We start from the raw sequence: 17,532 nt of genomic DNA on the forward strand, positions 1-17,532 counted from the left end.
TTCCGAGCTTTTGAATTTTCAAATTTGAATTTTTGACGTTTTGAACTTTTAAAGTGTGAAATTTTTGATATTTCCAATTTTAGAATCTCTGAATTTTCGAATTTTTGAATCTTCGATTTTTCAAATATTTTAATAAACACAATTTCGACATTTCGAAGTTAGGAAATTATGAAATATCGAAATTTCGTATATTCGAATTCCTGAATTTTATAATTTGTTGAATTTTCGAATTCAAGGAATTTTGAATCTTTTATCTTCTAATTTTCGAATATTTAACTTTAATTTCGAGTTTCACAACTTTCCGAATTTTTAAATCTCCGTATTTTCAAATTTTTGAAGCCTTGAATTTTGTAAAATTTAAACGCTAAATTCTTTAAATTTTAAAACATTAAAATTTTAAATTTTCGTTATTTGAAACTTTGAATTTTTGGATGTTCAATGCTTTAATTTTCGAGTCTTTGAATTTTTAAGTCTTCGAATGTTAGAATTTCCGAATTTCGTGCATTGAAATTTTCGAATAATAGAATCATCGATTTTTTGAATTTTCGAATATTCGAGACTAATTTTCTAATTCTCGAATCTTCGAATTACTCAATTACTGATTATTTGAATTTTCAAAATTGCGATTTTTTTCGAATCCCTACATTCTGAAATTTTCGAATTTACAAATTTTAGAATCCTTAAAATTTCGTATTTTTGAATTTCACAATTTTCAGATCATCGGATTTTCGAGTTTTTTAAACTTAGAATTTTCTAGTACTCAAATCTTGAATTCACGAATTTTTGGATACTCAAATTTTCGAATCATCTGTTTTAAATTTTCAAATTGAAATTCTCGAATTCTCGAATAGTTGAATTGTCGAAATTTCGAATGTTTGACTATTGGAATTTTCGACTTTTTAAGTTTTCGATTCTTTGGACTTTCGAATCCACGAATTTTTGAATCTTCGAATTTTCGAGTTTTTGATTGTTCAAAAATACAAATTTTCGATATTTCGAATTTCCGAATCCTCGAATTTCAAAATCTTCGAATTGTCGAACATACGAAATTCGAATGTTTCGGAATTACGAATCGTCAAAATTTCGTATACATATTTGAATATTCGAATGCTCGCATTTTTGAATTTTAGAAATTTTGAAATGCCAAAATTTCGTGTATTCGAATTTCCAAATCTTCAAATTTCCGAATTCTTAAAATTTCTAATTTTCTATTTTTTGAAGTAAAATTTTTGAATTCTAAAATTTGAAATTTGAATTTCCGAATTTTCGGATTTTCGAATATTTGGATCGTTGAATTGTCTAATACTCAAATTCTCGAATTTACGAATTCTCAAATAGCCGAATTCTCGGAATTTTTAATTTTCAAGTTTTAAGAGTTCGAATTTTTGAATATTCGAATATTCGAATCTTCGAATTTTCGAAGTATCAAATATTTGAATATTTGAATTTTTGGACTCTCGAATCCACGAATTTTTGAGTTTTCAAGCGTTCAAATTTTCTACATCTAGATTTTTCGAATTTTTTATTTTTCGATTCTTCAAATTTTCGAATATTTGAAATTCCGACATTTCGAAATTAAGAATTCGAGTTTCCGAATCATTGAATTTTAAAATTTTCAAAATTTGCGAATGATTTAATTTTTGAATTCTCAAATGCTCGAATTTTAGATTTTCTGCATTGTCGAATTTTCCAATTCTCGAATCATTAATTTTTGGATTTTCGTATTATTATTTTTTAAATTTATAAATTTTCGGGGTATTTTTTAAATTTATAAATTTTTGATTTTTGTAGATTTTTTTTTGGATTCTAGAACTTCTGAATTTACAAATTTTCGAGCTTACAAATTTTTGAATGCACCTATTTTCGAATCTTCGGATCATTGGATTTTTGAATCTTAGAATTTTGTAATACTCAAATTTTCCATTTTACGAATTTTTGAATCCACAAATTTTTGAATTTTCGAATTTTTGAACTTTTGAATTTTCGAATATTTGAACATATTTTTTCGAGTTTTCAAACATTCGAATCCTCGAATTTTTTACTTCTCGAATTTTCGGACTACCGAATGTTCGTATAATCGAGTCTATGAATTTTCGAAGCTTCCAAACTTTGAAAAAATTTCGTATACGAACGAATATTTGAATCGCTAAATCTTAGAATTTCCGAATTCTTCAATTTTCAACTTTTCGAATAGTTGAATTTGATAATTTTGGTACCACGTAAATTTTAAAATACGCGTAAATGAAAACCGCGTAAATTTCAAAATCCGCGTAAATGAAAACCGCGTAAATTTCAAAATCCGCGTAAAAAAAACCGCGTGAAAAATACCGCGCAAAAAAAACCGTGTAAAAAAACTTGAGTGTATTTGAATTTTTGAATTTTCATGCTTTCAAATTTTCGATTTTTTTTTTATTTCTTGTATTCTCGAATTTTCTAATTTTTGCATGGTTGAATTTTCCAATTCTCGATTTTTCGAATTTGTGAATTTTTGGATTCCGAATCACTGAACTTTTGAATTTTCAAATTTACTATTTTTCCACTCCTTAAATTCTGGAATTTCTAAATTTACAAATATTCGAGTTAACAAATTTTAGTGTCCTCTGAAATCCATTGATTTTCATATCATCGGATTTTGAGAAATTTGAATCTTTATATTTTCAAATACTCGAATTTACGATTTTTCGAATTAAATTTTTTAAATATTAGAATTTTCGGACCTCCGAATCCTCGAATTTTTGAATTTTCGGGTTTCGAATTGGTTCGAACATTCAAATTTTCGATATTCCGAATTTTCGAAATTTTAAATCTTCGAATTTACGAGTTTATAAAATTTCTTCATTTCGAAACTACGAATTTTTGAATTCTCGAGTTTTCGGATTTTCGAGGCTTTGAATTTCCAACTCTTCGAAGTTGTGAATGTTCAAGGCTTGGAATTATCATTATTTCGTATTTTCGAATCTTCGAATATTCAAATATTCAAATTTTTCCGAATTTTCGAGTCTCCGTATTTTCGAATTTTTGAATCCTCGAGTTTTAGAAATTTCGAAATATCAAAATTTCATATATTCGAACTTCCAAATCTTCGAATTTCCGAATTCTTAAATATACGAATTTTCGATTTGTTGAATAGTCAAATTTTCAATGCTGGAATTTTTGTGTTCTTGAATTTCCGAATTTTCGTATCTCTGAATTTTCGATTTTTTGAATTTTCTAATACTCAAATTCTCGAATTTACAAATTTTCGAATTTTCAATTTTCCGAATTCTTGAATTTTTGAATTTTCAAATTGTTGAATTTTCGATTATTCGAATTTTCGAATCTTTGGTTTTTCAAAGTTTGGAACACATGAATATTTGAATTTCCGAATTTTTGAATTTTTGAAGCTTGAAATTTTCGAATAAACGGAATTTCGCAATTTCGAAATCACGAATGGTCAAATTTTCGTATATTTGAATATTCGAATTTCCGAATGTTTGAATTTTAGAACTCTAGAATTTTCAAATTATCGAATCTTAGAATTTTTTAATATTTGAATTCTCGAATACTCTAATTTCCGAATTTCCGAATACTCGAATTTTTTACGTAGTCGAATTTTAAAATTTTCGAGGCCTTGAATTTTTGAATTTTCGGATAATTAATTTGCTGAATTTATGAATTCGCAAGTGTGTGATTTTTTCGGGTCCCTGAATTCTGGACTTTCCGAATTTACAATTTTTGAATCCTCAAATTTTCGTATTTGTATTATTGAATTTTCGAGTTTTCAGATAGTTGGATCTTTGAATCTTTGAATTTTCTAATATATTCTCGAATTGACAAATTTTAGAATCATCAATATGTATAATCTTTTTTTTTTGTTTTAATTTTGACTTTTCGAATTTTCGAACATTTAAATTTTGGAATTTCCAAATATTTGAATATTTAAATTTTCGAATTATTAAGTTTTCGAATTTTTGAATTTTCAAATCCTCGAATTTTTAAATTTCCTATTCTTCAAATTTTCAAGGATTCGAACTTTCAAATGTTAGAAAATTCAAATTTTTTATATTCCAAATTTCCGAATTTTTCGAATCTTCGAATTTTCCAATTTTTGAGTCTTCAAATTTTCGAATATATGGCATTTCGACGTTTAGAAATTTCGAAACCTCGAATTATCGAAGTATACATAGCTGAGTACTCAATTTTTCGGACTTTCGAATGTTCGAAGAATCGAGTTTTCGAATCTTCGAAATTTTGAAGTTTAAATATTTGAATTGCCAATTCTTCCAATTTTTTGATTTCTAAATTTTTGATTGTTTGAATAGTCGAATTTTTGAATTCTCAAATTTTCGTATTTTTATATTTTTGAATTTCAGAATTTTCGGATCTCTGGATTTTTGAATTTTTGAATCTTTGAATTTTTCCATACTCAAATTCTCGAATTTACGAAATTTCGATCACTCGAATTTCGAGTTCTTGAATTCTCTCATTTTTGAATGTTTGAATTTTCGAATTTGAGGACTTAAGAATTCTCAAATTTTTGAGTTTTTGAGTTGTCGAATTTCCGAATTTTCAAATTCAATTTTAATATTCGAATGAATGAAATTTTGAAATGTCGAAGTTTCTTATATCAAATATATACACTCAAGTTTTTTTTTACGCGGTTTTTTTTGCGCGGTATTTTTTTACGCGGTTTTTTTTTACGCGGATTTTGAAATTTACGCGGTTTTCATTTACGCGGATTTTGAAATTTACGCGGTTTTCATTTACGCGGATTTTGAAATTTACGCGGTTTTCATTTACGCGGTTTTTGAAATTTACGCGGTTTTCATTTACGCGGTTTTTGAAATTTACGCGGTATCCATCAATGAGGTTCCCTTTATCGCGGATTCTTAAATTTAAGTGGTCTTCATTTACGCGGATTTTGAAATTTACGCGGTTTTCATTTACGCGGATTTTGAAATTTACGCGGTTTTCATTTACGCGGATTTTGAAATTTACGCGGTTTTCATTTACGCGGATTTTAAAATTTACGCGGTTTTCATTTACGCGGTTTTCATTTACGCGGCTCGTATCCCCCGCGTAAAAAAAAACCTGAGTGTATTCGAATTGCCGAATCTTCGAACTTTCGAGTCTTCGAATCTTAGAATTTTCAAGTTTTAAAATCTTCGAATCTCCAAATATTCAAATTTATCAAATTTGATTCGAATTTTTGAATCTCCAAATTTTCAAGTTTTTTCGAATTTTCGATTTTTTCAATAGCTGAATTTTTGAATACTCGCATTTTCGAATTCTTGAAAAATTGAATTACTAAATCTTCGTACTGTCAAACTGCAAATCTTGAATTTCAAAGTTCGGATGTCGTTTTAAATTTTGGATTTCGAATATTGAATTTCAAAAATTTCATATTATTAGAATTAAAAAGAGAAAGTTTGGATGTAGACTTCTGAAATTCGAATTCTTATGTCTAAATTTCAAATTCCCAAAAATCACTAAATTTGATTTTCCAATCGCGCATTTATTGTCTCCAATTTTGGATTTCAAATATTTCTAGAATTTCGAACGGCACTTCGAATTTCAAATTTCAATTCGCATATACATTTGTAGGTATATCCGTCGCCAGCTTAGCCTAGACCCCAGGAACTAGGTTAGGGTCGAATTCTGGCGAGAGAAACTCGAAGCACGTCTCCATAACAAATTCAAATTTCTAATTTCGAGTACCATTTTGAGATGAATTGGAAATGTCTAAGATTGTGAATTTCGAATTTGAAATTTTCCTTCTAAACTGTTAAATCCTTATTTACAAACACGACTAACGGAATCACAATTCAGAGTTTTGGATTTCGTGTCTGAAAATTTCAAAACTCGAATATCGCGTGTCGATCAGTATTTCGAAAATCGAATTTTGATTTTCGAATTTTGAATTTAAATTTTGAAATTTGAGCATTCAGATTCTAATTTTAAAATTTAGGATTCCTAATTTTAAATTTCGAATTGCAAATTTGTAGCATTCAAAATACAAGGTCTTTTTGTGATTTCGAAGTTCGAATCCTCATTCCGAATCCTTGATTGTAAATTTTAAAATACGAATAATCAATTTTGAATTTCGAAACATTTATGTTTTAAAATAATGAACTGTAACTGTTAGCTCCAGATTTCAAAATGCTAATTTTGGTTTTCGAATCTCAAATCCTCATTCCGAAATGTCAAATCCAATTTGAATATACGAAGTGCAAACTTCGAATTGTGAACTTTGATATTCGAATTTCGATTATCGAATTTCGAGATTTGAATCTCGATTTCGAATTTAACAATTGATGTTTAGAATTTCAAATTTCGAATTTGAATCACAAATATCTTTTCTTTCTTTCAATTTGTTACTTTTTTATTTAATTTTAATTGTAATCTTGTTAATATTTTTATTTGATATTGTTTCTGCCTGCCTCTTCTTTTGTTTTTGTACGTTTTTGTCTTAATGGTTTCTTTTTTTTTACATAGAATAATGTTATCTCACAGTTTTTGTTTATTGTAGGTAATATTTTTTTTACGCGCTGCCTTTTTTACAGTCACAGTGCTTTCTCTCAGTTGTATAATACTTATATATGATGCTCTTCTGAACTACTCTGGTTCATAAGGTGTGCTTTTTAACATGAAAACAATAAAATACAGTACACTCAAGTTTTTTACGCGGATTTTGAAATTTACGCGGTTTTCATCCGGCCTGTATCCCCCGCGTAAAAAAAACCTTAGTGTCTCTGAGTGTTCAACTCCTTAAATAGTCCAATCACCATCACCGATTTCTTGCATTTGTCCTCTTGGAACACTCCACAGTACCGGCAAATTATATTCAGTTTCTCGACAAGAAAACTTACCCATTTTGTTGCGTGAGTGAGAATGGCACATCGATGCTGTGTGATTGTCGCCTACGATCGCCGGCCATGTCGGCCAGCCGTGCAAAGTCCGTGTCCTTTTCCTGATCGGCGAGCCGGGGCGAACGGCGCGATTCCAACAGGCGAACCTCCTCCAGCCGTTTGGTCAGTTCGATCGGAGCCTGAAAGTGAAAAGAAAGAGATAGAAAAACGTGAGATCGAGTCGTTAGTAGAGTCAACATATCATATGGTTGAAAGGCGTGGGAGTGTGGAAGATGACATTAAAATACCGGATCGAATCGGATCTGTTTGCCCGCGGAAAATGTCTCTCACATTGAAAAGATGAATCATAGTTATGCCGGCCGGCAACATCGGATTCCGTCAGTGGGTGGCGACTGGTCGCCAAAAATAGCTTTTCGTTGAATGATTGAAGTTGTATCACCCGTTGAGTTTGCGGGGGCTGCTAAAGTAGTTGTATTTAACTAGTAGCACGGCGGCAATGACATAAAACTGCACTCGCCCTCTTCATATGTTAGTGTGTTGGAGGTCGGCGAAAGACGTGTGCGAAAAATGAAAATAAACTTATGTCGCGGTATAAATAGGACGTCCGAGGGAATGTGATGTAATTGCTTCGTGCTGCGAAGGGGATTTGTTGATCGAGAGAGGTTGGTAGCCCTGGCTTCGCAATCCAAGCAGTCCGTGCCAGGTGGCTATATTTGGCGAAAACATCTGCACTGTGTGATGTTGGGTTGGTGTGTTCGGGGGTACTTGACACTCGTCACACAAATATACCGCGGTTGTCATGGAAAACTTCCTTTAAATTGTTTTTTTAAGCTGTCGTGTCGACTCGATAAGCCAATTATGCAGGACTTACGAAACGATTCGACCGGAAAGTAGTTTTAATTCGTCGTCTGCAGCTATTAGCTTATAATCTCGATTCCGGTGGCATTACCAACCGGCAACGACTTAAGTCCCCTCGGAATCAAATTAAAACTGAACAATTTTTAATTACCCTTTTTCAAAGCCAAACGAACGAAGGTCCATCCAATCACCTTTATCGGAGCGTAATATGCAGCAATTAGCGACAGCGGCGGCGGCGGCGTCGACGCAACAAGTCATACAACGCAGTCATACCTTGAACCGGCCCGGTTCCTTTCGCACCGCGCGTCATTCGATTCGAGCAGTTGGCCTTTTAATTAAACGACGCAGAGTCCGAGTCACAATTTCCAGACGCGTTCGGTGCTATATCGAGATGCAAGTTAGACCCATAATGAGCGACACATATATAAGTCGTAACCCTCTAACGCCATAAACATCGAGCCCCAGTGATCACCGGCTTAGCAAGGAGATAAAAAGATCACCCTTTTGTCAGCGTTGATCTCCCACCCGGCGATGCCGGATCAGTTCTCATAAAAGGGTGTAAATGATCGCGCGCACTCTATCCAAATAGGGCTGCAATTATGGCGCACGATGGGGGGAGACCCAGAGTGACTTTCAAAATATGACAGCCGCAGCGCAATGCGGTTGGAGTTGCTAGTTCTGGAATTCTATGGCGGATCGATCGTGTGACTATACCGGCTTTGTGTGAACCGGCAGCTGATATGAGCCCTTGGTTTCTTTGTGTGCTGCCATCAGCTGGGATCGTGGTGCAACTGGTCGACCCTTCTCTTCCACCACATGGCTGATGAAACTAATTACCGGTGATTAATTAAATCGACGGCTACTGCCAGAAGCGGGTTTTTTCCCATCAACCTTGCGGAACTACTCCGAAGTCTTTATGATTTCCAGTTCGTCTTTGGTAGAATTGATAGGTTCTGACGAACAAGGAGAGATTTTAGATGATCTCATCAGTAGGATGGGGGAAAACCTGTTCGTATGTGACGGATTGGTCGTTAGAAGTTAGCTGCAGGTAAAGTACCAGACGGTACGTCTTTAGATAGTAATTTGCGAATCTTTTATTGGGTACTTCAGTGGAAAAATAATATAGATCTACTATATTCAGAATCAGACGGATTTTTTTTTTCTAACTTTGATATTCAAGATCAACATAAAAGGTCTCAGGTGGCTTCCCAACCGATAAAAAAATTCATTCGCAATAAACAATAAAACCATGTACAAAATCTACTCGGATCTCTAGCGTCAATCAACGCCGACCTTCTCGTGGCGAGCGGAGCGACCCAGGAAATCGAACTGGAATTCCTCAATCTGCCGGCGAGCACATCATCGCGCCGATTTCCCACCTTCTAATTAAAACTTTCAAGCACTCATTGCCACAACAATTAGCTCATCATCAGCATCGTTCACATCAAGATCAGCCTACCAAGCAACCCCCGTTCAGGCAAAGGCCACCGTTGGCAAACGAAAGGCAGATCGCACGAGATTGAGCAAGAGAAATGCAATTACAATTGCTGCTGCTGCTGCCGCTGCCGCTTGGTTGGTTGTGAGTAGGAAAATCTACGGGTCTATCTATTTGATTGCCACAGTTGTTGTTCGAATTGTGTGCACATCTGTTGCCGGGCAATTACTACTATTATTGTAATTTACTACTCGGTACGCATAGAGAAACGGCCAACAGCACTGCTCTTAGGTTCGAGTTTTAGCTGAGAAACTCGGTGGGGCGACGCTTGCTACGATTCCCAGATTCTTAGTTCAGTTAACCTTTTCCAACTGATAGAAACAAAAATGTTGAATTATTTTGGTGATTTTCTAGAACGCTGATAAAAAAAACAACATTTGAATAATTGTTAATGTCAAAAATTCGAAATATGAAACAGTAATTCGGATTTCGAAGATTCGAAAATGCAAATATTCGGCTTAGCAATGGCAAAACACGTAACAAAGAGAGCTCGAAAATAAAAATTCGAAATTCGAGAATTCCTTTAGAAATTTGGAATTCCGTAAAATCATGCAGTTGAGAATTAGAAGATTCAAAAACTCATAATTTGAATATTTCCAAATATAAAAAATCGAAAATCATATATTTAAAGATTTGAAATTTTCCAGTTCCAAAAATTAAAAAAAAAATATTTTCATTTTGTTCAATCATATTTATTTAGAGTCATTCAACTCCTTTTTTTGGATTGAAAATATCTCTTTTTAGAAAAATCTTCAATGCTATGTGAGGGATGGGGAATCGAACCCACGTAAGCTGCGTACAAGGTAATCAGTTTACCAGCTAGGCTAAGCCCGCTCCCTTAAATATTCGAAAGTACAGAAGCTGAACAATGCGAGAGTTCGGTACATGCAAATCCAACATTTCGTGAATTCAAAAATTAAGAATTTGAAAGTTCATTCTTTCTGAGATGCAGAAATCAAACAAAATATCGAAGAATTGAAAATTTTTAATTTTAAAATTTCAAAGATCGTATTCTCGAAAATTTGAAGGCGCAATAAATTTAAAAATTGTAAATTCCAGAAGTCTAAATTTGGAAAAAAGCAAAAAACGATTAAAAAATTCGTAGAGTCGTTAATTTAATTATTTGAGATTTCGATAATTCAAGAATTCGTGAAGTCGAAAATCCGTTAACTTGAAGATTTGAAATTTCTGTAAATCAAGTATTCAAGAGTTTGAAAATTTGACGATTTGTGAATTCAACAATTAGAAAACTTAAATTTTCCAATTTTCGTTTATTAGAAAACACGAAAATTCAGAAATTCGGAAAATACAGCAAATCAGAGATTCCCAAATTATAAAATTCGGTAATTTGCAATTTCGAAAAATGCGAAAATTCAAGAACTTGAGAAATAAATCGAAAATTCATGAAAATCCATTAATTTGAGTTAAAAAATTCGAAAATTTGAAAAATGAATGAAAGTTTGATCAAGATGAACTTATTTAAAAAATCACAAACATAGGATAAATTGAACATTCGATAAGTCAATATTTCGTATACAATTAAAAATCGTTAATTCGAAAGTTTGATTATTCGCAAATTCAAAATGTTAAAGGTAATCGAATTTAAAAAAATCGAAGAATAGGATGAATTGAACATACGATAGGTTAAAATTTCGTAAATTCATGAATTCGAAAATTCTAAACTTCCAAAATTAAATAAAAAATCGATAATAAAAATTTCAAAATTCAATGATTCGACATTTCGAAAATTGGAAGACTCAAAAATTCCAAAATCAGGAAATTCGAAGATTCGAATATTTGAAAATTCCAAATTTCGAAAGTCCGAGTGGTCAAAAATTCTGAAATTCAAAAATTCAAGTATTCTAAAACTCAAAAATTCAAAATTTCGAAAATCCAGGAGTCATTAGAAGATTCAACAATTCAAAAATTCTATGATTCAAAAGTTTGCGACTTCGAAAAATAAAAAAATCGATAGTTCAACTGTAAAAATATAAATTTCGAAAAATCGCACATCTAGTAACACAAAACAACGTGTAATTGAAAATTTAAAAATTATGTAACTTGAAATTTCTAAAACTGCAATATTCAAAAATTCAAAAATTCGAATATACCAAAATTCGAATATTCCAAAATTTCAAGATTCAAAAAATTCGAGCATTCGAAAACTCCAACTTCAAAGAATAGGAAGCTGAAAATTTTTAAAATTCAAGAACTCGAAATTTTGAAAAGATGAGATTTGGAAATTCGAAACCTCGAGGATCAGAAAACTCGAAAATTCTAAGTTGAAATGTCAACCATTTAAAATTTCGAAAATTCCAGCATTCAAAAATTCGAAACCTCAAAAATTCGAACATGATGTTCGAAAGTTCACAAGTTCTGAAATTCGAAAATTCAAAGATAAAATAAGAAAATTTGAAAATACAAAAATTCAACCAACAAAAGATTCAATAATTTAAAAATTCGAGAATTCGAATATTCAAGTATATGAAAACTCAGCAATTCGAAAATTCCAGAATTAGTAAGTTCAAAAATTCGAAAGGTCAAAAATTTTAAAACGCGGAAATCAAAAGTTCAAAAGCGCCAAATTTCAAAAATTTGATTATTCGCAAATCCTTGGAATCCTTGAATCCAAAATTCAAAAATTCACCAATTAGAAAATTTAAAAATTCGAAAAAGAAAAAAATTGGCAGCGTAAAAATGTAAAATAAAAAGTTTGAACATTTGAAAACACAAAATTTTGAATATTCAAAAATTCAAATATTCGAAAATTCAAAAATTCGAGGGTCAAAAAACTCGGAAATACAAAAATTCTAGAATTCGAAAGATCAAAAACTCGAAAATTCACAAATTCCAAGATTTGGAAGTTCAAAAATTCTATGATTGGAAAATCCAAAAATTTTAAAAATCGGAGAATTCATAAATTTGAAAACTCGGCAGTTCCAAAATTTTATTTTGAAATTTCGAAAATTTAGAAAATCAAAAGTTCAAAAATCCTAAGATTTAAAAATTCGAAGGTTTGAATATTTTAGTATTCAAATAACCTAAAATTCAAAAATTCGAGCATTCAAAAATTCGAGTGATAAAAATTCAAAAGTTCTCAAACTTATGCAAACTTTAGGATTAAAAAATTCAAAGATTCGAAAATTCCAAATTCTAATTTGAAGTTCGAAACGGATTCAAAAATTAGAATGTTCAAAAATTCGAAAGTGCAAGCATTCTAAAATGTTCGAAAATCCCAAATATTTAAATCGGACATTTAAAAATTCGAAGATTCAAAAATTTGAAAGTCAAAATATTTAAAAATTGTAAAATTCGAGTATTTGAAAATTTAGAAGGCTTGAAATTCTAACACTCGAACAATTTAAAAATTTAGCAACTCAAAATGCGAAAATTTAAATACTTGATGATACGATTTTTTTTTAATCTAATTTAAAATTCCAAATTTAGGAAGCTCGAAAATTCAAAACTTGAAACGTTTGAAAATTCCGAAATTCGCAAATTTTAAAATCCCAAAATTCAAAGATCCAAAAATTCTAAAATTTGAAAATTCGAAATTGAGATTTCGGCAATTCGAAAGTTCAAAAGTGCGAAAGCTCGAAGATTCCAAAATTCGAAAAGTGATGATGAAAAATTTGAAAGTTCAAAAATTCGAAAGTTCAAAAATTCGAATTCCAAAAATTCGGAAAGCCGAACATTCTGAATTTCCAGTTTTAAAATTTTAAAATTCGAAAGCTTGAAGATTTAAAAATTCAAAAGATTTAAAGTTTTAAAATTCGAAAGTTCTAATTTGAAAATTTAAATACTCCAAAATTCGGAAATCAAAAACCCCGAAAATTTGTGAATTTGAAAGTTCGAATGTTCGATTCGAAATTTGAAGATTCGAAAACTCGAGTATTCAAAATTTCGAATATTTGTGAAATTCGAATTTCAAAAGGTCCGATATTCAAAAATTAGGAAATTTGAAGGTTCGAAAATTCGAAAACTCCAGTGTTTGAAAATTTTAAATGACAAAAATTAGTAGATTCAAAATTTGAAAACACGAAAATTTAAAAAATCCAAAAATTCGAAAAACTCAAAAATTTAAAAATTCGCTGACTCGAAAATACGACCATCCTAGAATTCAAAAATTTGGAAATTCGAAGATTCGAAAATTCGGAAACTCGAAAATTTGAAAATTCAAGAATTCAAAAATTCGCAAATTCCAAAATTTGAAAATTCGAAAAATCAAAGATTCGAAAAAATCGAAAATTCAAAAAATTTGAAAATTCGAAAGTTCGAAAATTCGAAAACACAAAAATTCGAGAATTTGAAAATTCGAAAATTCAAAGTTCAAAAATTCTACAAATTCGAAAGTTTGAAAAATCTAAAGTTCAAAAATTCGAAAAAACGAAACCACTAAAACTCGAAAACACAAAAAATCGAAAATACAAAAATTCGAGAATTGGAAATTTCGAGAATTCGAAAATTCAAGAATTCAAAAATTCGAGAATTCGAATATTCGAAAATTGGAAAATTTGTGAATTCGTAAATTCGAAAATTCAAAAATTCGAAAATTCAAAGTATTTGAAGATTCAAAAAATTCGAAAGTTTGAAAATTCGAAAGTTCGAAGATTCGAAAACTCGAAAATTCGAAAGCTAAAAAATTCGAAAACTCAAAGATTCGAAAATACGAAACCACGAGTATTCGAAAATTCGAGAATTTAAAAATTCGAAAATCCGAAAATTCGAAAATTGAAAAATTCAAAAACTCGCAGCTTCCAAAATTTGAAAATTCAAATGTTCGAAAATTCAAATATTTTAAAACTCGAAAGTTCGAAAATTCGAAAATTTGAAAATTCAAAAATTCGAGAATTCGAAATTTCGGAGTTTTGAAAATTCGAAGATTCAAAAATTCGATTATTCGAAAAATTAGAAAATTCAAAAATTTGAAAATTCGAAAATTGAAAAATTCGAAAATTTGAGAATTCGAAAATTCAAAAATTCGAAAATTCAGAACATTCAAAAAATCGAAAGTTTGAAAATTCGAAAGTTCGAAAATTGGAAAATTCGAAAGCTAAAAAAATCGAAAACTTGAAGATTCCAAAATACGAAACCACGAATATTCGAAAAAACAAAAGTTCGAAAATTTAAAAATTAGAAAATTCAAAAATTCGAAGATTTGAAAAATGGAAAAATTCGAAAGTTTGAAAATTCGCAAATTCGAAAATTCGGAAATCAAAAACACCGAAAATTTGTGAATTTGAAAGTTCGAATGTTCGATTCGAAATTTGAAGATTCGAAAACTCGAGTATTCGAAATTTCGAATATTTGCGAAATTCGAATATTAAAGGTCCGCAATTCAAAAATTAGGAAATTTGAAATTTGAAGGTTCGAAAATTCGAAAACTGCAGTGTGAAAATTTTAAATGACAAAAGTTAGTAGATTCAAAATTCGAAAACACGAAAATTTAAAAAATCCAAAAATTCGATCATTCGAAAAATCAAAAATTGAAAAATTCGCTGATTCGAAAATACGACCATCCTAGAATTCGAAAATTCGGAAACTCGAAAATTTGAGAATTCAAAAATTCGCAAATTCCAATATTTAAAAATTCGAAAGATTAAAGATTCGAAAAAATCGAAAATACAAAAAAATCGAAAGTTTAAAAATTCAAAGTTCGAAAATTCGAAAACACAAAAATTCGAGAATTTGAAAATTCGAAAATTCAAAGTTCAAAAATTCTAAAAATTCGAAAGTTTGAAAAATCGAAAGTTCAAAAATTCGAAAACTCGAAAATTCGAAAATACGAAACCACTAAAACTCGAAAACACAAAAAATCAAAAATACGAAAATTCGAGAATTGGAAATTTCGAGAATTTGAAAATTCAAGAATTCAAAAATTCGAGAATTCGAATATTCGAAAATTGGAAAATTCGAAATTTTGAAAATTTGTGAATTCGTAAATTCAAAAATTCGAAAATTCAAAGTATTTGAAGATTCAAAAAATTCGAAAGTTTGAAAATTCGAAAGTTCGAAGATTCGAAAATTCGAAAGCTAAAAAATTCGAAAATTCGAAAACTCGAAGATTCGAAAATACGAAACCACGAATATTCGAAAAAACGAAAATTCGAGAATTTAAAAATTCGAAAATTCGAGGATTCGAATATTCGAAAATTGAAAAATTCGAAAATTCAAAAATTCGCAGCTTCCAAAATTTGAAAATTCGAAAATTCAAATATTTTAAAATTGGAAAGTTCGAAAATTCGAAAATTTGAAAATTGAAAAATTTGAGAATTCGAAATTTCGGAATTTTGAAAATTCGAAAATTCGAAGATTCAAGAATTCGATAACTCGAAAAATTAAAAAATTGAAAAATTTGAAAATTCGAAAATTGAAAAATTCGAAAATTCAGAACATTCGAAAATTCAAAAAAATCGAAAGTTCGCAAATTCGAAAGTTCGAAAATTCGAAAGCTAAAAAAATCGAAAACTTGAAGATTCCAAAATACGAAACCACGAATATTCGAAAAAACAAAAATTCGAGAATTTAAAAATTCGAAAATTCAAAAGTTCGAAGATTTGAAAAATGGAAAAATTCGAAAGTTTGAAAATTCGCAAACTCGAAAATTCGAAAATACGAAACCACGAAAATTCTAAAACACAAAAATTCGAAAACACAAAAATTCGAGAATTCTAGAATTCTAGAATTCGAGAATTCTAGAATTCGAGAATTCGAAAATTCAAAAATTCGAAAATTCAAAAATTCGAAAATTCGATAATTCTATAATTCGATTATTCGAAGATTTGAAGATTCGAAGATTCGAAAATTCGAATATTCGAATATTCGAAAACTCGAAAATTCAAAGATTCGAAAACTTTAAAATTCGAAGATTCTTAAATTTACGTTTAGAATTACGAAGGTTTGAAATTTCGACATTTCGAAAATCCTATAATTTGGGAATTCGAAAGTGCAGCATTCGGTTGAAAATGTGAAAATTTGAAAATTCATTTGAAATAATGGAAAGTTTGAAGTTAAATATTAAAGTAAGTTGAGAATTTTTAAATCCCGAAATTTCGAATGTTAGACCTTTTAGCTTTAAAAACTGCTACTGTAGGCGTTCACTTGCAATATATAATGTGAGCTGTTTAGATTTAATGTCTAATACTACGTTCACACTACGAGTTAAAACGCGTTTTAACGCTATCTTGATGACATTTTTCTTGTTGCATATTATTATAACGTGTTTTAACTCTGTAGTGTGAACATAGTATAACTGCCGCCAATTTGGTGTTAGTTTGGACATATAGTCTAACTGAAAGTAATGAGGTGATCCGTAGCAACAGCTATATCACTGCCATTTTGCAAGCTTTTTAAATACAAAAATTACCGCGAACTAACACCTTAAAACTCGCATCACCATTTACGCATTGATTTCCTTAGTAACATTTAATCTTGTTGGGCTACTTTAAATCCATCGGGGAACAGATATTACAAGGGCACTCCACACCGACCGGTTGCAATCTGCCCTTAATCATTATGCACAAGCAATTATCTTCATACTTGCCGATTATAATTTATCTCTTCTGTTCTGAGTGGAAGATACGTGCACTGTTCCGCTGCCGGGCTGGTTCCTCATTCGACATTTTAAAAGCAAACCGTATTGTGCTCGAGAAGAACCGGTAAGCAGCACACCGGTAATTATGTATTTTCTACGATTGCAACTTTGCGGGCGCTGGAGGAACGCCGCAGCATTAAGCAGCACTCTCCACTTGGTGTTATTCCGTATCTTTGTAATCTTGGGATTGGAGCAGGATGTAGAACCATCGGGTTTGTATCGTAGTAAATATGGTCTGGGGATAGCCGTTATAACTATTTGGATCCAAGTCACTGATGGATATTGTTCCGTCGGATTGTTACATACCGTCACACTTACGTCGTTTTTGCTTGATCTCGAAACTGAGTCAAGCAGCAACCCTAACCTCTATCAGTTCATAAATTTGACAGCTGTAGGGGTTGGAGCCCGATTCAGTTTCGCTTCTAGCAAAAGCGGCATTATTTTTTTTACAATGCACCAGTAGTGTTTACATGAATATTCACAACGCTGAATCTCTGAATAAAGACGCGCCATCATAATCTTTTGTTTACCGTATACATATCTGTCAGTGTCATTCCAATCGAGCACGAATCCTGTCAATGGTTCCGATTCGAAGATATTTTGTTCGATTTAAATGCTGTTGGTAGGTGTCGTGCTCGATTCGAATGACACTGACAGTTATGTATAAGGTAAACAAAAGATTAAGATGGCGCGTCTTTATTCAGCGTCGTTAGACCAGTCCATGTGAACGACTTTAT

The 17,532-nt window shown here is 30.9% G+C and overlaps 1 protein-coding gene across 1 annotated transcript in view; it reads right to left on the minus strand.

Annotated features, from left to right (window-relative positions):
- LOC131685212 (zinc finger protein 704-like) overlaps window positions 1-17,532 on the minus strand; it is a 305,912-nt gene that overhangs the window by 169,944 nt on the left and 118,436 nt on the right. The window contains exon 2 of the mRNA XM_058968778.1: window positions 6,849-7,027. Within this exon, the coding sequence (XP_058824761.1) occupies window positions 6,849-7,027 (179 nt within the window). The remainder of the gene's footprint in view (window positions 1-6,848; window positions 7,028-17,532) is intronic.

The sequence above is a fragment of the Topomyia yanbarensis genome, chromosome 2 (genome assembly GCF_030247195.1).
Source record: "Topomyia yanbarensis strain Yona2022 chromosome 2, ASM3024719v1, whole genome shotgun sequence".
In the NCBI taxonomy this organism is placed as follows: domain Eukaryota; kingdom Metazoa; phylum Arthropoda; class Insecta; order Diptera; family Culicidae; genus Topomyia; species Topomyia yanbarensis.